At 48.8% G+C, this 18571-nt stretch overlaps 3 protein-coding genes across 16 annotated transcripts in view; 1 reads left to right on the top strand and 2 right to left on the bottom strand.

Moving 5' to 3' along the window:
• The window catches only part of Duox1 (dual oxidase 1), a 34963-nt gene extending 30525 nt beyond the window's left edge, over positions 1–4438 (bottom strand). The window contains exons 1-3 of one of the 4 annotated variants that reach the window (XM_006500487.3): positions 4002–4438; positions 3553–3887; positions 1688–1796 (exon numbers count right to left, since the gene is read on the bottom strand). In XM_006500487.3, coding sequence (XP_006500550.1) covers positions 1688–1745 — 58 coding nt within the window. In that variant the 5' untranslated portion in view covers positions 1746–1796; positions 3553–3887; positions 4002–4438. Of the gene's footprint in view, positions 1–1687; positions 1797–3552 lie in introns of those variants that run through there. The other 3 variants (XM_030252279.1, XR_374549.3, NM_001099297.1) reach the window with 3 other exon arrangements.
• Positions 3685–13908, top strand: Duoxa1 (dual oxidase maturation factor 1). Of its 11 annotated transcripts, XR_003951827.1 has the most exons (11): positions 3711–3778; positions 4004–4026; positions 4400–4516; positions 9498–9557; positions 10585–10768; positions 11080–11137; positions 11760–11894; positions 12172–12385; positions 12496–12559; positions 12702–12822; positions 13450–13908. XR_003951827.1 is itself a non-coding variant. In XM_006499091.4 (10 exons), the coding sequence occupies exons 5-10, from the start codon at positions 10622–10624 to the stop codon at positions 13701–13703; spliced, it is 1026 nt and encodes a 341-aa protein (XP_006499154.1). In that variant the 5' UTR covers positions 3717–3778; positions 4004–4026; positions 4400–4516; positions 9498–9557; positions 10585–10621; the 3' UTR covers positions 13704–13908. The 11 variants fall into 11 exon arrangements, 7 of the variants coding, with proteins under 7 accessions (XP_017172410.1, XP_006499157.1, XP_006499154.1 ...); XR_003951825.1 differs by having other exon boundaries at positions 3712–3778; positions 12496–12822; XM_006499091.4 differs by lacking the exon at positions 12496–12559 and having other exon boundaries at positions 3717–3778; positions 12605–12822.
• A 654-nt stretch (positions 13909–14562) lies between these two features.
• Positions 14563–18548, bottom strand: Duoxa2 (dual oxidase maturation factor 2). Its single transcript, NM_025777.2, has 6 exons — positions 18261–18548; positions 17243–17300; positions 16749–16883; positions 16063–16276; positions 15573–15787; positions 14563–15244 (listed from the first exon to the last, which is right to left on the bottom strand). Exons 1-6 carry the CDS (start codon positions 18405–18407, stop codon positions 15051–15053), a joined length of 963 nt encoding a protein of 320 aa, NP_080053.1. The 5' UTR covers positions 18408–18548; the 3' UTR covers positions 14563–15050.
• Positions 18549–18571: the final 23 nt, after the last annotated feature.

Here is an 18571-nt window from a genome sequence, read left to right as displayed (position 1 = left end):
CACTGCTACTCTGGTCTTTTTGCCAGTTTCTTGGGTGAGACTAAGGACTGATTCTGTGAATGACTGAATCCGTCCTCCATTGGAACATTTTGTCACTCATCTCATTCCTTCCTTCCTTTCTTTCTTTAAGATTTATTTATTTCATGTGTATGGGTGTTTTGCATGCATGTATGCCGAAGTACCACATGCATGCCTGATGTGCACAGGGGCTATTGACCCCTTGGAACTGGAGTTAGGGACATTTATGAGCTGCCACGCCAATACTGGGAACTGAACCCAGGTCCTCTAGCCAGCCAGTGCTCTTAACTGCTGAGCCTTCTCTCCAACCCCAATTCCTGTTTATGATGCTGCTCTAAAAACTCACAGCCCAAGAGGGACACTCAGCTGTTGGGGGAGGGGGTTGCTGAGAACGCAGGATAGAAGGAAGGGTCTGGAATCCTCTTGGTTAGTAGATCAGGTGACCAGCCAAACACGCCCCTCTAAAAAACAACTAGAAGACTTCTTTTCTACTCAACTGAGAGAAGAGAAGAAAGTAAGAGGGGCCCCATTGCTCTGAATGTCCTTAGACCAAAGATAGGATTTTCAAGTTGTGGGTGACATGTGCCCTCACTGACACATGAAGGTGCACATACATCCATCAGGAAGGAAAGTGGCTTCACCTGGCTAAGGATCTAGGGCAGTAAGACACACACACACACACACACACACACACACACACACACACACACACACACTCCAAAATAAAATGAACTGAAGCAGGTCAAGGGCAGGAGTAGCCTTTGGAGAAAGTATATCTTGGGCATAAGAGGTACCAACTGGGACAGAAAATGAAGCCCCAGGAAGGGAAAGTACTGGAAAGAACTGAACCGTGGGCGTCTTTGGCAAGGGAGAAGTGTAGGGTTCATATCACTATCTCGCCGTTGCCAGCCAGAAGGGTCATCTTCATTTATCATCTTCCAAGATGCAAAAGACTTTCAAGGTTTGCTGTTGCTTGTTTGTTTTGAGACAGTCTTAAAGTCTCAAGCCCAGACTGACCTTGAACTCATCTACTGGAAGACGACCTTAAATTATTGATCCTCTTGCCTCTACCTCCAAAGTGCTGGCAGAGCCACTATACCTGGATAGAAGCTTGCTTTTCTAAACCTAACCTTAATATCATGCGGCCACTTTCCTCTTCAGAGCCCTACACGACAGCGAATACCCACCGATTCTAAAGCTCTTCAGACTTCCAAAGCTGGAATTGCTGTGCTCTGATGCTATTATCTTATCTTGTGCTTTTTTTTTTTTATTCAACACTGGGGGTGAAACCTAGGGCCTCATATGTGCTGGGCAAGTGCTCTATCACCAAATAGTATCCCCTGTTCCAAGATCATTTTATTTTAAAAACACTGGTGAGTCCTTTTCAGCTTACTTCAGGAAGCTTTACTGTCTTAAGTGTCTACTCAGTCTTTCCTATTTCACATCAGGAGAACTTACCTCACAAAACAGGATAGAAGACAGAGGAGAGAGAAAGGGACCCACACCAGAAAAAACCATTTTCATTCTATTGTCTACCCATTTGCTCAATAGCTTGAAACAAGCACCTGGTATATACAGGGTATTATATCTGCTTGAGGGTGCAGAAATGATTGGCATGTCTTTGGAAAAGACCAAAAGACCTTGGTTCCTCTGCAACTCTAATACTCACCCAAAGAAGCCAGTGTCCCAACCAGGAGAATCCAGGCCAGAGCTAAGTGGAACCCCATGATGGAAATGGTAACGTGGGATTAAATATTGAAATACTTCAAAACAGAGACCTAGAACAACAGAGGATAGAAGGATGAGCCCCAAATATTCGAGAGAATCATGATAAGGCAGGGCCTCTAAGAATCAAGACTAGGGAGATGGGCTTGGAGAGCAAAAAGCAAGAGACTCACTCTCTCGGAAGGCCTCTAGTTCATTCAATAGATGACTGACCAACACGCGCTGTGTACAGACCTGGCCTCGGCTCTGGAGCCAGTGAAGAAGAGAACAAAGCCAACCTTGCCCTTGTGAACTTTAGTTTCTGAGAACCTGGACACCCTTGCTTCGGCCCAGCTCCCCACAGAGGCTGCTCCATTGCAGGAGTCCAGCTTGGGAAGAAGTAGCTGAGGAACCCAGCTGAGGTCTCAGGTCTGCTCTTCGTCCTCTGTGGGATCTGAGGTAAACCATTTATCTGATCCAACCATTTCATCCTCTCCTAGCCACGGTGGGGAACGTGCCTGAACTGTTCACTCCACAGCATGATCAGAGGCTAACAGGAGGCTGAGGTTGAATTCAAGCCAAGAAGACTGACAGGTGTGATGCAAATTGGGCAGAGGCTGAAGCAGGATCCTGCAAGGAACCTCAAGTGGAGTACCACACCAGCCGTTCCTGCTTCAGCCCTGCCTTCCAGAGGCCAACAAACCATGTGGGACCACAGGTAAACAGAGGCAGCAGGCAACTCATGCCAGGACTCCTCTGACAAAATGTCATCCTGAAGACATCCTAAAGACAACCTGAAGATTGGAGGCGGGGTGCTGAAAGTCACATGCTCAGATAAAGCCCCATCTTCAGCCTGGGCTTCTAAATGTGCTATCTAGTTGAAGGTGAGAACCCACAGGTGACTCACAACTCCCCAAATCTCCTACTAAACAAGTGCAAAATCCCAGACCCTGCCCAGCCCCCAACTCATTATTCCATCTATCTAGAGGTTCTTTGGAGTGTGGCCTTTGGTAATAATTGAGGAGCCGGGCACTGGAGATCTGAAGGTGGTGTGTTGGGTATGGTAGAGTGGCAGGCCATAGTTGAGTTCCCCTAATCCAAACAGTTTGACCTCCTTCCCCTTCCAGTCAAGTCTTCAGGAGCCTGGACTCCAAATGTAGATCCATCCCTAACAACCTGTAGGCTTTCAGGCCAAATTGTTGGGGACAAATTAGAAAAGAGAGTAGCCATGCTAATAACGTCTCTGTGGGTAGGTAACCCTTAACAGTTTACACAGCCACTTGGGTGTGGTAACTTCCCAAACAATCTGGAAATGAAGGCACAACTCCAGGGCAATGAGGCCCCAGGCAGCGGCAGATCTGGGAGAGTACACGCCTGTCTGGTTCTTGTCCACATGGCCATTTTTCCAAATCAGAGTCTTAGAATCATGACTCTGTTGGCCCCGAGGTGGGAAGGAGAGCGAAATGAGTTAAAGCCACAGAGATTCCATCCTGAAGACCCAGGGAGTAACTGTATACTGAAGAACCAACAAAGTCTCTCCTTGGCATAATGTGATGGTGCCAAGAAACCCTCTAGGCCCAAACAAACTAGGTCATTCAACATTATCAGGACCAGATGACCCTAGTTTTTCAAAGTCAGTGTGCTGAGCTCAGGCCTTAGCAAGGTTCCTTTTAGCCTCGGGGAAAGATTGGAGGCACACGAGGCTACAATTCCTGTTCCGCAGAAAAGGAGGACCACCGGTACCCCTTTCCTCCGCTGTCCCCACCCCTAGAGCCCTCTCTCTCGGAGCACCCACTTTCGTGGGCCAGGAGAAATGTTCAAGGATCTGACCTTAGCTTCTGGTCGCCCCAGCCTGGGACTGCGGATAGGCTCCTGGATGACTCCGGGTTCGCTGTAGCCCGCTCCTCCGTTCTGGCAGCTTCTCCAGCTCTGAGTCGGGGCGGGCGGGGCTGGGGGTGAAGAGCGGACAGCGCGTCCCAGCTCTGGGGCGGGGCACAGTAGGGCGGAATAGAAGCTAGCGCGGGGACCCGCGTGAAAGGGGACCGGAGCATGAAAGGTGAGACCTTGTAGGATGCAGGGCTCCTGGGTGCCGAGGGTTCAGGCACGTTGGCCGTTTGGGAGGCGGGAAGGGCAAGTCTCTCTCCCCAAGTTCCAACTCTTGGGGGCTGAGGAAGAGGGTGGAAGATAAACAGGGTGTGGGGCAGGAGAGCTGTTCCCAAATTCTCCCCACACAGTCGGGGGCCAGGGCTCTAAAACAAAATCTCCCAACATTAACCTACAGATCAGACCTGTCGCCAAAGCAAGGTATCCATCTGTCCCCAAAACCTGTAAGTCTAGATAACCAGGTTTCCTGGTGGAACCTCCCAGGTCTCACCGTCCTGTGAGCCTCGTTTGTGTTACAGCTGCCCGAGGTGCTGGCATGGGTAGGAATCGGGGATCTTAGGGGTTGGGTGCAGAGGGCACAGTGCTGGGGCGCTGTCCTAGCACGCCAGTCTGTCCCTGGTTCGGTTCGAGGGCGGAGTGCCAAGTACGAGAAAGTTGACAATGACTTGAAATGGAAGGCGGAGAAGACACCAGGCTGGGTTTATGGGAGTCACAACCTGGTCCGCAATTGACTTAGAAGAATGGGGAATTGGAAGGGATTCTGCCTGAACAAAGTGCATGGTTTTGGCGACAGGACGTCCACGTCTGGACCCGGTTCCTGCCCTATCCCCACGACCAGGAGCGTTGTGAGTGAGTGCCCAAAGACGAGCAGCGCCAGGTGCCATGCGCACAGTATCTGAAAGAGAGGAAGGTAGGGAACCATGGATCGGGTGGGCTCAGAGGTATGAGATCAGACCTTGAAGTGCTGTTCCGGTACCGACCTCCAGGGGCGCACTTCTTGAGTCTACACAGACCAATTCAGATCAAGGGGGGATTTGTGAAGGAAAAGTTTGAAAAAAAAAAAAATTTAAGCACGGCGAACTCCTTAAGGTTATGAGAGTCACAAGATTTGTCAATACTGAATCTTTATTTCTCTTAACTGGAGTCTGGGTAGATTGGATTGCTCAGTTCCCTATCCTCCACCACCCATCACTACCCGCCCCCCCCCCACACACACGCCCAACCTCTTCTCCCCCAATTCACACCCCCGCTTTCCCCCCACCCCCAGCACACACACACCTCTAACTTCCTTAGGAAGGAGGATTAGGTTAGGCGGTCCTGAAAAAGACTTCCTTTAGCCAGGCAAGGCTGTAAACCTTTAATGGGCTTTACTTCAATCAGAGAAATAAACTATCATATTTCGGTAGCCGTGTCTCACCTATCAGAGTGCTTGACAATATTAGACTGTCACCTAAACTACCCTTATAGAAAGCGAGCAGTCCTTACTTTGCAGGTTCTGTAGATGGGGGCGGGGGCAGAGGAAGGCTTTAGGAAAAAAAATCTTGTCAAGCTTCGAGAGAGGTTCCAGATCCGATCTTCTTCAAGACTGTTAACTCTATCTCTACCCTCTGGTCCTATAAACACTGGAAATTCATTTCGTCTTGTGATAGGTAAGGGCTAGGTAACTAAATCTAAAATACTTCTAAACACGGGGGAAAGTACTTAAAGGCTGCCCCCCCCCAGCCAAGTGAGAAAATAGAACCCCAAAGTGAAGGAATTGGCCAGCCTCAGTGAGAAAGTGCCCAACTCATAGCAGGAGCCCCAATGAAAACCTCTAGGTGTCCGTGTTACTGGGCACTACAAAGAGTGGGTGCTCCTTTCTCGTGACTGTGCTTTTAAAGTTGTAGGTGTGGGTTTGATTGTCCAATGGCTGCTTATGTTCATCAGTATAAAATGCATGTGTATCCCAGTCATGGTGGTGAGCTAAGGGACCAAGGGATAAAATTAATATTGATGTGAGATTGTGCTATTTGAACCAATTCTACAGTTAGGCTTCACTTGTCAAGCCTGAGAGAGGAAGACGGTCCCAAGAGAAATACAGGCTTTGTTGGCAAAGCAGAGCTCTGTTGATGAAGCCCTGTTAGCATAATAATGAAACCAAATTAGGATCAGCCCAGAAATTCAGCTTTACCAAGCCAGGCAGCATAGAGTAAGGAATAGCTAAGTAGTGAAAAGTGAAATGGGAGAGTGGAAGAGAGCAAGAGAGCAAGGGACCAAGCAAGGCAAATCGGATTCAGCAACCATCACTTGCTCTAATCATCCTTAATATTTGGGAGAATTGCAAATAAGTTAACAATGTCCATTCTGTACTTGAGATACAGAAAAGCCTTTTGTTAGTGTTTCTTTGACGCATCATGTTAATAGAGATGAGCCATGCTCACAAAACTTTTATAACCTCTCATTAAAATAAGCACAGGAATACTAAGAATACGTGATCCTGACCAAGATGCCTTAAGTTAGTTAATATCTGCTTATGCTGCAAATATCCATTGTTGGAATTCACATATAATATATAATAGTATATAATATGGGCTCTTCTTTCACTTTTCCACACACATTTGGTGTGTGTGTGTGTGTGTGTGTGTGTGCACGCACGTGTATGAACGCATCCTATGGCATGAGTAAGGATGTCAGAAAACAACTGTTAGGAATCAGTTCTCTCCATCCTGCCATGTGACTTCTAAGGATCAAACTCAGAATTTCAGGCTTGGCAGCGAGCACCTCCACCACTGAGCCACCTCACTGGGCTTGAATGAGTTCCTTCTATGAACAATCTATGCTCTATCTAATACATGTCTTCTTTCTTCCTCTCCTTCCCCTCTCCTCCCCTTTCTTCTCCTCTTCTTCCTCCCCCTCCCACTCCTCGTCCTCCTCCTCCTTCTTCTAGCCTTGAATCACCTGCAACTTGCTATGTAGATCAAGCTGGCCTACAACTCAAAAAGTTCTGCTTGCCTTTGCCTCGAAGGTGCTGGTTTTAAAGAATGTATCACCATGCCCCTATCTAAACTCAGATCTAAGGCATTCTTCCTATATAGACTTCCTTAGAAATATAATGGTTTCAGTTTGGGTGTCATAAATAAAAATTCACTATAACAACAACAACAACAACAAACCCTTATGTTTTATAATAAATGTCACCAGGCCAGCGGAACAGCTCATTCAGGGAAGGCACTTGCTGCCCATGCCTGACAACCTGGGTTCAATCGAGCCTAAGAACCCACATAAAGATGAGAGGAGAGAATCTGTTCCATAAAGATGTCCTCTCACTTCCACGTAGATGCCATGGGAAGTACGCGCGCACACACACACACTCATACATGCACAGAATAGCTTCTTTTTAATTAAAAAATTATTCCTAGTGGTGGTGGCACACGCCTTTGATCCCAGCACTTGGGAGGCAGAGGCAGGCAGATCTCTGAGTTCAAGGCCAGCCTGGTCTACAGAATGAGTTCCAGGACAGCCAGGGATACACAGAGAAACCCTGTCTCGAAAAAACAAACAAAAAATTATGTGTGTGTTTTCCAGGCATGTATGCCAGTGTACCAAGTACATGACTGTTTCTTGCAGAGGCCAGGAGGAATCATTAGATCCCCTGGAACTGGAGTTACAGACAGATGCCAGCCACCATGTGGTTGTTGGGAATTGAACCCAGGTCCTCTACAAGAACAACAAATGCTCTTAATTACCCCTAAGCCTTCTTTCTAGCCCCTCAAAGTAACAGACATTTAGCTGTACATTTTCAGCTAAGTTTAAGAGTGTGCTTCATGTTCAACTGAATATAAACATTTAGGTTTGTGTGTTTATATTTCTTAGAGACTCTAGCTATTAGAAGAGGCTTTCTAGACAGTTCTTTGAGATTACAAAATGTAGGTCAGGTTCCTCAGATCCCTTCTTGGGCTGATTTTAGCCTTGAATCGGCAGTGCTCTGCTAATGTGAATAGAAGTGTAGTAATGAAGAGCATAGCTCCCTCTTGTGTGAAGACTCAGAAAGAGACACCTGCGGAAAGAGCTCATTTATATTCATTAATCTGATCCAGAGTTTGATTAGAATATGCTACATGCAGATGATACAAAGATGGGGAGATTAAATCTCTGCCCTCAAGGACACTCTGTCTAAAAGGGAGATAAATGTTCAAAGACATGGAGTACAGTAACGATTGTGATTATGGAGACATGTTTCAAACACAATTGGAATAATAGAGTAGGAAACCGTCCCACTGGCCCAGTGGCATTGGAGGTAACTTCATACAGAAGGTAAAATGGACTGAGGCTTGAAGTGAGAAAGGGCATTTGCCAAGGCTAGACCATTCCAGGTAGAGAAGGACATAGCCTATACAAAGGCAAGAAGCTGGAAAAAGCATGTCAGTCGTGGAGCAGGGAAGAAGGGTCATTACTCACAAAGCACCTTCTATGTGATAGGAAGAAAATACCCAGGATGGAGAAGGGAGAGAAGAAGAATTAGAAAAAGTATTCTTGCGCAAGGCAATAGGAGAGAATGGAGCTAAAGTAGGAAGAGGCAGTAGAGAAGGCAGCCAATGGATAATTTCAAGGAATACATGGGACTAAGGTGTGTGCAAGATGATCCTCGTTCTGGCATCTTTGATTAATAGGTGGATATGATGCTAAAAAGGAAAGAAAAAAAAAAGAGTAGCAGAGAATTCCATTTGGAGCCTGCTAACTCTGAGGCATCAAAGAACTTCCAAGTGGCAAGAGCCTTGAGGCAGTTGGTCATTTTGAGTTTGGAGCTCAGGGGACATCTGAGAACTATATATAAGCCATGGGAATAGATGAAATTACCTAAGAATTATTTTTGTTTTCTGAGAGCAGGTTTTTGCATATAGCTCAGGCTAGCCTGGAACTCTCAGTCCTCTTGCTCCACCTCTTCAGTGATGGGATTACAGAGGCGCACCTGTAATGTGCACCACGCATGGCTATCCAGGGAAACCTTGATGACACCAAAGGAAGAGAATCAAGATAGAATCATGAGCAACACAGATGTTTAGTAGAGAGGAAGAAGGAGGAAGAGCCTACACAGGGTGGCCAATGGTAGGAGACCCAGGGAAACATGGTACTGTGGAGCCAAAGAGCAAGTTTCAGGAGACACAATGTGTTCTGCAGTGTCAAATACCACAAATTTAAAAGATTTTTTTCTTAAGTGAGAATTTCCCTTCAGGGAATTTAGTGAGGTGATGCTAAAGACAAGATTCGGCAAAGGTAGGTTACAGTGGTCAAGGAGACAAGAGATAGATGGAAACACCAACACAGATTAGTGTGTCAAAAACCCTGGCCATGAAAAGGAGAGAGCTGGACCAATCAGTGAGAGTGTGAAGATCAAGAAAGTCTCTCTCTCTCTCTCTCTCTCTCTCTCTCTCTCTCTCTCTCTCTCTCTCTCTCTCTCTCTGTGTGTGTGTGTGTGTGTGTGTGTGTATGTGTGTGTGTGTGTGTGTGTGTGTGTGAGACTTTAGTTGGGAGAAACTTGAATTTATCTTTGAGAAAACGGTGGAGAATGGAGTGCTGTGAGGACATTAGGGTTGGCTGACAGTGAGGTAGTTGTAGAGAAGGCAGTGGTAGAAGAGCCCAAGAGGAACTGCGGAGCTGGAGAAAAGATGGGTATTTCTCTAGGATGGACGAGTCTAACAGTTAAGAAGAAAGCTTAAGTTTTGTATTAAAAACGGAGGCTGTGGTTGTACGACTTGCCCAAAAGACAGGATTAAAAGCTAAGCTGTAAATCTCCCAGTCTCTGCCTGATAGCTTAGCACTGCCTGTTTGTTTCCAGTAGTATTCTTTGCACTTCCACACCCAATTTCGTTTCAGAAAGACCCTGAGAAGCAATTATTATTTCTGTTTTTCAGTAAAACTCAAAAGAAGTGAAATTCCAAAAGACAGAAGCAGAATTCAAGCTCTGGAGCTGCGTGAGTCCAAAGCTGCTGCTTTGCCTTCCCACTTAGCAAGACTCCCCCTGCTCAGAGGTGCCCTCTGGGCCCCCCAAGACACACCTAGAAGAGTGACAGGAACTGAGTCTGTGGGTCACTGCAACAGTGATTCTAGGGTTCTTCATTCACCCCTGATTTTGATATCTCTAAAGTTGGGGTGCATCTTACCATCAATGGCTGTGACAGTTAATTGGCAGTACTTTCTACATGATCTGTGAAATAATAAGGTGTCTTGCAATTAATACTGTCTAAACACTGGTGAAATGGCCAGGTGTCATTTTATTACCATCCTATGTATAAAGGGACAGACAAGAGTCAAACAAGAAAAGGGAAGAAAAGAATTATGTTGATGATACATTTAATAGTAGAACATCTGGTCCCACCACTGTGCCTCATGGAGGGCGCTTATTCAAGTTTTTCCGGAATCACCAGTCCTGTAGCCAGGGTGCTTGAGCAGCGGGGCAGTGCTGGGTCTAAGGATCAGCCCCACGTTGATGTAGTAAAACTGTACACTTAGCCGCTTTTTGGCTCTTGTTGCTTTGGAGACCGAAAAAGAAAGGCAATCTTTTCATAATCTGTACCATCTCCTTCCCGTATGGCTTTGTTTGATAGTAAATATAGTTCTTTTTATGTTCTGTGATCTGCCTGTGCTCGAGCCTGGAGGAAATAAAGGAGAGTTCTTTTTCTTCAGCTATTCCCAGAAGAAACGGAAAAGCCCCAAGGATAACAATGGAGCTGAGTTAGAGGGTTGAGCGGTTGGTTAGGAAGGGAACGAAGGGCAACGGGAGACTGACTGCCAAGACCCTAAGTCTGTCACAGCCAAAAGACAGGAGACATAGGGCTGAAAGGCAGTAGAGAGGCAGGAAAGGCAATGAAGATCAAAAGGTGCCAACAAAACGGGCTTCAGAGACCACAGACCTGGGGTGGTTTATTCTTTGATGCATCCCCAGCCCCCGTGGTAGTGTTTGGTACACAGAGGGCTCTCAATGAATGCCTCTCCTTGCAGCATCAACACCCCCTTCCCCCAGCGTACCCCAACCAAAATGGCTGCTCTTGGACACACACTGCCCTTCTACACTGGCACCAAGCCAACCTTTCCAATGGACACTACTCTGGCTGTCATTATCACCATCTTCCTGACTGCACTGGTCACCTTCATCATTATCCTGCCTGGCATCCGTGGGAAGACGGTAAGAAAAAAGCCCCAGCCCTGAAGACTCCAGCCTGAGAGAGACTTTGTCTTCAAGAGTGAGGGGTACAGACTCTGTCTAGATAGAAGCAGACCTGAGGAAGGAACTCCAGCCACAACCCTGCACATCCCAAGTGCAGACTTCCTCAGTCACCCAACCAACCGGCTGAGCATGCTTGTGTGTCAGACACTCTGATTGTAATTGGCCAAATAGGCTCAGGGGTAGAACTCCCACCCCTCCCCATCATAGAAAGGGGAAGGGCAATCTTGGAAGAAGGGCTATGCTTACTAAACCCACCCTCTCTGACTCAGAGGCTGTTCTGGCTGCTTCGGGTGGTGACCAGCTTATTCATCGGGGCTGTGATCCTGGGTAAGTGCCAAATGCCACAGACTTGGGCAGCTGCCTCTGTCTTGTGAAGTTCTCTTTGTGGCCTGCCTGGCTTCTTTCTGTCTCTCTGTAGTGGGGACTGATTCGGGGTGTGATCCAGCCCACACACACCTCTCTAACCTTGGTTTTAGCCCCTTACTCTTACCCTTGCCCTGAGAGGTGTGAGCCAGGGAAACTGCAGGATGCATCCTTGAAATCTTCCTAACATCATTTTATTTGGGTCATAATGAATCTGTAGGCAGGAGGACTTTGCTGGGGGAGTTGCTTGTTTGGTTTCAGTGATTAGGAAAAACAGACTTAAAAAAAATTGATGTTGTCTGTGTTTGCCCATCATGGTGTATCTCACTGCTTCCTTACGCAGCGTCACCGCTGTCCCTAAATGGACTTGGAAAGGGGGTAAGCCGAGTGCGAACATGGAAAGTTTTACATCCTGACCCTTCGCCTCATCCCACAATAGTGGTTGACAGACTTAGTAGGCGTCAGACATGGGCTAGCGAGTGGGTATACAATTACAACAAGTTCAGGCATGGAGGCCTTGTGGTTCTCCCTTCTGACTAACCCAGTAATGCTCAGACCTTGCTGAGTTGCAACTCCTCAACCCCAGCTGTGAACTTCAGTTCTGAGTGGTCTGTGGGCCATGTCAACGCCAACACAACGTACAAAGCCTTCAGTCCCAAGTGGGTCAGTGTGGACGTGGGACTGCAGATCGGGCTCGGCGGCGTCAACATCACCCTCACAGGTGAGGCGCTTACTTGGGAGGGAGGGGAGGCTCTGCTCTGTGTCTTTGAGACATATTGATGTGTTTTGTGGGGGGCACAGAACTACAGTTTGCCCAGCACTGGAGCTGGGAGGAAGTGTGGGTGTTGGGGGAATGGCAGGAGATGAAATTCAGAACTGTCTTCTCTGTCAGCTGCTGGCTCTTGGCCTTCTGCCTGGTGTGAATGAACCCCTACCCAAGGTGAATGCCTCAGTGCATTCCTTGGGTTGCTCCTAAGCACAGCTGCCCTGTTCCTCAGGCACCCCAGTGCAGCAGCTGAATGAAACCATCAACTACAATGAGGCATTCGCATGGCGCCTGGGCAGGAGCTATGCAGAGGAGTATGCAAAGGCCCTGGAGAAGGGCCTTCCAGACCCAGTGCTATACCTGGCTGAGAAGTTCACCCCTCGAAGCCCATGTGGCCTGTACAACCAGTACCGCCTGGCAGGACACTATGCCTCTGCCATGCTGTGGTAAGTGTGGATACAGGGTGAGACAGGCCCTACTTTCTTAAACTCGAGGAAAATCCTGAGTGGAAGGAGCTGCCCTTAGTAACTTTAGATCTTGGTTGGAAAACCCACAGGCAAGATTTCTCCTTCATACATTTGGGACATCTTCTGCCTAGGTCCTGAAGTCCTCTCTAGCAGGTTAGTGGTGCCTGGGCCAGCCCTCATTGCATCTTGGCTTTCTAGGGTGGCATTCCTCTGCTGGCTACTGGCCAATGTGATGTTGTCGATGCCAGTGCTGGTTTATGGTGGCCACATGCTGCTGGCCACTGGTCTCTTCCAGCTGTTGGCCCTGTTCTTCTTCTCCATGACCACGTCACTCATATCGCCCTGTCCCCTGCGCTTGGGCACTGCTGTGCTGCACACTCACCATGGGCCCGCTTTCTGGATCACGTTAGCCACAGGTGAGAGCCTTCCCTAGAAATAAGGACTCAGGATGAAGGTGAGGGACTGTCATGTGGTGGGATGGGGGGTCTGTTTCTAGAGGTCAGGATGTCAGTGCCTTTTTAGAGCCCCATTCTTCTTAACGCCCTCATTTTGTCAGCTTTCTCTCTCCTCATTATGCTCACTTTCCTGCCACATCCATTGTCCCCTAACTCTCTTTATGCAAGTCCTCCAGCTCTTCCTGTTGTGTGTCCCTCCTGTGTCCCCTAACCACACTTTCATGTCTCTTCCTAGAGGCCATGCCTGTCTTCACCTCATACTACCCCAAATGCCCTAAACCAACCTGTCTCACTGTTTCACTCTTCTACCAGGCTCTGTGTGCTCCCCCATGTTGTCTTGGTGTCTCCTTCCATTCTCATCTGTCCCTACTTCCAGTCTGTCTTCTCTCTCTTCCTCTTGCTCAGTTTGGAGAATGAAAATTAAGGACACTAGATCCATGTCTGCAATATAGAACCCTGGGACAGTAAGTCATCTTTATGAATTCCAGTTACTCTAAAGCAGCAGCCCAGACATAGCTTAAAGTTCTCCTGCTCTTAGAAGATCTTGGGAGGACTTACTAAACTAAAGCAAGACACATGTTGCCACAGGACTGCTGTGTATTCTGCTTGGCCTGGTCATGGCAGTGGCCCACAGGATGCAGCCTCACAGACTGAAGGCTTTCTTCAACCAGAGTTCAGAGGACCCAGTGCTGGAGTGGGGCTCTGAAGAAGGAGGACTCTTGAGCCCCCACTACCGGTCCATAGCTGAGAGTCCTGAGACCCAGGACATTCCCATGTCAGTGGCTTCCTCTGAGACATGTTTTAAGGAGGAACACCCCAAAGAGTCCGACTGTTCCCTGTAAAGCTCTTCTCCTGGTAGCCACTGAGTTTCCAGACTGCCTCCAGACATTATTGGAGCCCCACAAAACCAGCAGAACTGTCCAGGAAGTGGGTTTCAGTTGTATCATGTTCAGTTGTAATATGTATCCAACTTGTTGATGTAACAGAATAATATACACAGCCTACTAATGCAAAAAAATAAATGAACAAAAGTGCTAAGGCTCTGAAGAGATGTCAGACATGCCCAGAAACCGTTGTCGTGGTGACAGCACAGGGGTGGCTATGTCTGCACAGCATCAACCTTCTTGAAAGCTTTGCCTCGTCAAGGTGCCAACCTTCCACTCATAACAAATACATTGGGCATCCTCAGCATCCATCTCTTGCCTTTGGGGGGTCTGAGCCCCTTTCTTTCTTTTTCCAATTTTCACAGCTTTTGTGACCTCTGGGTCCACATTAGCTGGAGAACAAACATCGTGTTCCAGTTTTAACATTAACAGGCTATGTGCCACACTCTTTTTGACCTTTAGTCCCGAAATATGCTACGTAAGCTTATAGAACTCGAGAGGAAAAAAAAACTGTTTAAAAAAAAGTCCCAGGGTAGGTATAATGTGTATAAGTACTTTGCCTGATTGTATGTCTGTGAACCACTTGCACGCAGTGCCTGCAGAGGCCAGGAGGGGGCATTGCAGACATGCCCTGGAACTGGAGTTACAGGAACTGGCCATGTGGGTACAAAGACCTCAATACCAATACCTGAAAGGGCAGCTAGTGTTCTACCACTGAACCATCTCTCCAGACCCCAGGATTTATATTTTTATGCCTTGTTGACCTCTCTCTTAGCTCTCAAATACAAACATAAAAGAAGACAACCTGAAAGAATTTGCGAATGAACGCCAAAATCCTAATCTTCCCCAATACATTCAGTGTGGCTAGTAGAGATTTGGGTAGAACGTAACCCACCACCCGTTGGAGGAGATGCCTGCCAGTTCCTCTCAGATCTCACTAGAGGGCGCACCTCCCCCAGAGCCCTACTGTGTTTCTCAGGCTTCTCAGCACCTGAATGTACATACAGTACTAGGCTCTTACTAGCCTAGAGGAGTTTCTCAAGGTTGTAGCTCCAAATGGCCAAGAGAAGCCAAGGAAATTGATGGGCATGGGAATTTTGAAGAAAAAAAAAGAAACAAAAAAGTTTATTTACAGTTCTCCTGAGAAATCCATTCTCTAGAGCAAAGGCACATGGGGTGCCCCCTTGTCGTCCCGCAGGGACAAGCAGTTCTCCAGACTAAGCTATGCTCCTGGCACGCGCTCTTAACACAGTCTTCAGGTCTATGGGGTCCCAAAGAGGGGTAGAAATCCGGAGTCAGTTATTTTCACAGGAGAGTGGTAATATTTAAGTCTGGACTCTTCAACTGTTCGTGTTGCGGGTTGTTGAGGGTGAGAGGTGAGTTTCCTTTAGCCTGGTTGCTACAGTCTTTGACACTTAGATCCAGAAAGGAGCGAAGGGCGCTGGGCCGAGTATAGTGGAGAATCACCACCGCCCCTCCGAGGAGGAGGCTCAGGATGCCTGCACCGGAGGGAGGAAAGACAGAGGGACTCAGGGATGCAGGCTCTCATTGCCAGGATTTGGAGCCCATCCCTGGAATTTCCTACACGCACAACCCTCAGAAAGAACTGACATGTATTTCACGATGCACGAGTTTTCATGCAAACCCGGGCAAGATACTGAACCCTTCTGAGCTAGCTCTTCTCAACCGTAAAATAACAGTGTCGGCCCACCTTCTGCCTGCTACGGAGACGAACATATTAAATAAGAGAACCCATTCTCTAAACCGGAGAGCGTCCATCCCATACACACCCCGGTCACCACCAGGTAAGCATCCGTCGGTACTCACCGGTGGCCAGCGTGAGCCAAAAGGAGGCGCCGTAGTAAGGCGTGAGGACGGCGGAGCCCAGGCGGAAGTGGCAGAGCGGCACGCTGGAAATCGAGGCGAAGGCGAAGACACCGAAGAGCGTGAAGGCACCGGTGGTGAGCAAAGCCAGGCCTCCGTAGAGTGGGGCGGGCATGGAGAGCAGCGCATTGGCGATGATCCAGAAGCAGAATGCCACCCTGCGAGGGACCAAGGCAGCGCTCCATGAGCGGGAGTTCCCTGACCAGGACTGCTGGCGGTGTAGAGGAACCGTCCCCAACCCCCACCCCGGGAGAGCTGGGTCCTGAGCCTCCCCTCCCAGCCCCTCGGCCTCCCCCCTCCTATAGCTGGGACGTGAATTCCCATGGGTTTTGTAGATTGCCAGCCTGATGATGCCGCGAGGCTGCAGTTCCAGCTTCGGAGACCGCGCTCTCCAGGTCACATGCACCCTGCCCTATCCCCATCCCTGGCTCACCACAGTGTTGCTGCGGCATAGTGACCGGCCAGGTGATATTGGTGGTACAGCCCGCAAGGACTGCTCGGTGTGAACTTCTCTGCCAGGTATAGCACTGGGTCCGGCAGTCCCTTCTCCAAGGCATGGACATACTCCTTGGTGTAGTCTTCGTTCAGACGCCAAGTGAAACGCTCATTGTAGTCAATGGTCTCGTTCAGCTGCTGCCTCGGTGTTCCTGCGGGAAGCCATGGGGGTCATGGCACTGTGCAAGGCCAGGGACCCGGAAACTAAAGAGTTTCAGATAGGGAACTAAGGGTGGGGCAACTGTCAGGAAAGAGAAAGGCTAGGTAGTGGTACCGGGAAACGCAAAGTTAAATCGAAGGCTTTCTGAACCCGAGGGACGTGATAGGGCACTCTATCTAACACAGTGGCTCTCAACCTTCCTAAACCGTGACCCTTTAATACAGTTCCTCATGGTGTGGTGACCCCCAACTATAAAATTATTTTTGTTGCTACTTCCTAACTGTAATTTCGTTACTGCTAGGAATCATAATATGAAGGTCTGCATCTTCTGATGGTCTTAGATAACACCTGTAAAACAGCGGTAGGGGTCGCGACCCACAGGTTGAGAATCGTGCCGCTCAGTTCCTACCCACAGGATCTCCTGTCTCCCACCCCCACCCCCACCCCCACACCAACCTCCTTACCTCGGAGTGTAATGTTAACGCCCGCCAGCCCCACGTGCAGACCGACATGGACTTGAACACGGGATGGACTGAAGGCTTTGTAGGATGTGTTGGTCCACACTCTCCCCACGAACCAGTCTCCACTGAAGTGCACAGCTAGGGGGAGATGCACACAGTGACATGTGGGTGAGGGTGGGAGTGGGGAGACGGAAACTAGAGGCTTGGTGATGGGAACAGGAAGATGAAGGTCTAGAAGCCTGGTGTAATAACATAGTAAGGACAGAACAGTGGGCAAGTACAGTGGCTGAGGCAGGGCAAATAAGCACTTCTCAAGGTCAGCCTGGGCTACTTAGTGAGAGACTGTCTCAAAACAAATGGAAAAGCCCGCGCAAGAGAACAGATAAGGGTGCTAGAAATAGGTGAGAAGTAGAAGAAGGGCGGCAAAGCTCCCAGATTCTCAGTGCCTCTCCTTCCCTACTCCACGCCCCTTCCCCCAAGTTACCCAGTTCACTCACCCACAATTTCGGCACCTATGAACAGGCTAAGAAGGACTCTCACCAACCAGAACCAGCGCTGTAGGAAAAGATACACACTGGATCAAGCTTGGGTACCACCCAGCCCATCCTCAAGGCCTCCCTTGACCCCACTCCACTTCATCCCTGACCTTTTGAAGATGATGCTTTCCCTTCGAGTTCCTCTATGCCAACGACGTTTCTGGTGTATTCTGGGCATGTGTTTCCCTGGCCATTTCCCCTCGCCTACTTTCAGGTCTACCTCGCCTGGCAGTCAGTCTCTGACTACCTGTATACCCCCAGCTGTCTGGCGCCAGCTCTCCGCCTCTAATTCAATCACTACTTGGTGAGACTCAGTGAGTTCACAAGTGCCAGGCAGACAGGGGTCACCTCTCCCAGAAGAGGGAGGCCCCGGGGCCTGGTAGTCAATTAAAAGAGAGGGACTGCGGATTTTTCTAGACCTGCCAGTTCCTCCGAACCAACAAAGATCAACAGGAAAAGGTCTTCTCAGACTTATAACAATGTAGTTCAGGACCTGGAGGCTGGGAGCTTGGAAATTTCTCTTGCTTGCTACACGTTTGAATCTTCTGTGAAACTCTCTTGAGTCTTTAACTCAACACAGTAAGAAAAGCACAGAAGTCCCCATTCTCTTGATCATGGTTCAAAGCACAGGACAGAGGGGCTAAGGCATTCAGAGACCAGAGACGGGGGGGGGGGCTGGCCGCACCCGAAGGCTAGACTTAATTCCAAATATACTGGGCTGATTCCCACTGCTGCTGCAGCTTCCAAAAGAAGCCAGCTGGAGTCTCTTCCCGGGATGTCCTGGACCAAGGAACCTCTTCCTCGGAAGAGTCGCTTACTGCACCAGACTTCTAAATTTGCATCTGCTGATCCTCGGAGAATCTTCCTTAGTCTCTTCTGTCCTGAGTCTCCAAGAAACTCTCTCCATATCGCACTATTACCCCCACGAAATCGGCTTCTTCTAGAATCCCTCTAGGGAGAACTTTGAATACCCCCTTACCGAGTGCCCACGGATTCCAGGCAAGATGAACAGGAAGCTAGCAGCCAAAGACAAGAACACCAGGATAACAATGAGCAGCGGTACGCTGAAGCTGGCGGCATGCCTGGGCTGGGGGTAAAAGGGTAGCACCCCGTCCCACGCAGTCATCCTGCAAGAAGTTCGAGAACTGTTCGCAGGCAGCGAGCTGGGATGAGTGATAAAAAGTCCGAGCCCTGCGGCTCTCCTAAGAAGCGCAGAGGCGTGATCTCCCGAAACTCTTTCCTGGCCCTGCGACTTCACGCAGTGTTCACAAAGAAACGCAGACCCCCTCC

Source organism: Mus musculus, chromosome 2 (assembly GCF_000001635.26).
Source record: "Mus musculus strain C57BL/6J chromosome 2, GRCm38.p6 C57BL/6J".
Lineage (NCBI taxonomy): Eukaryota > Metazoa > Chordata > Mammalia > Rodentia > Muridae > Mus > Mus musculus.
The sequence above is the reverse complement of the archived record's forward strand: the minus strand, read 5'-3'. Positions and strand labels throughout refer to the sequence as shown.

Coding starts and splice junctions, on each gene's coding strand:
- Duoxa2 (NM_025777.2), bottom strand. CDS start 18,407: ATGACTGCGTGGGACGGGGTGCTACCCTTTTACCCCCAGCCCAGGCAT. Junction 17,301..18,260: donor CTGGAATCCGTGGGCACTCG/GTAAGGGGGTAT, acceptor CTTTTCCTACAG/CGCTGGTTCTGGTTGGTGAG. Junction 15,245..15,572: donor TTGGCTCACGCTGGCCACCG/GTGAGTACCGAC, acceptor CCTCCGGTGCAG/GCATCCTGAGCCTCCTCCTC.
- Duoxa1 (XM_017316921.2), top strand. CDS start 10,622: ATGGCTGCTCTTGGACACACACTGCCCTTCTACACTGGCACCAAGCCA. Junction 11,138..11,759: donor CATCGGGGCTGTGATCCTGG/GTAAGTGCCAAA, acceptor CCTCAACCCCAG/CTGTGAACTTCAGTTCTGAG. Junction 12,386..12,604: donor TATGCCTCTGCCATGCTGTG/GTAAGTGTGGAT, acceptor TTGGCTTTCTAG/GGTGGCATTCCTCTGCTGGC.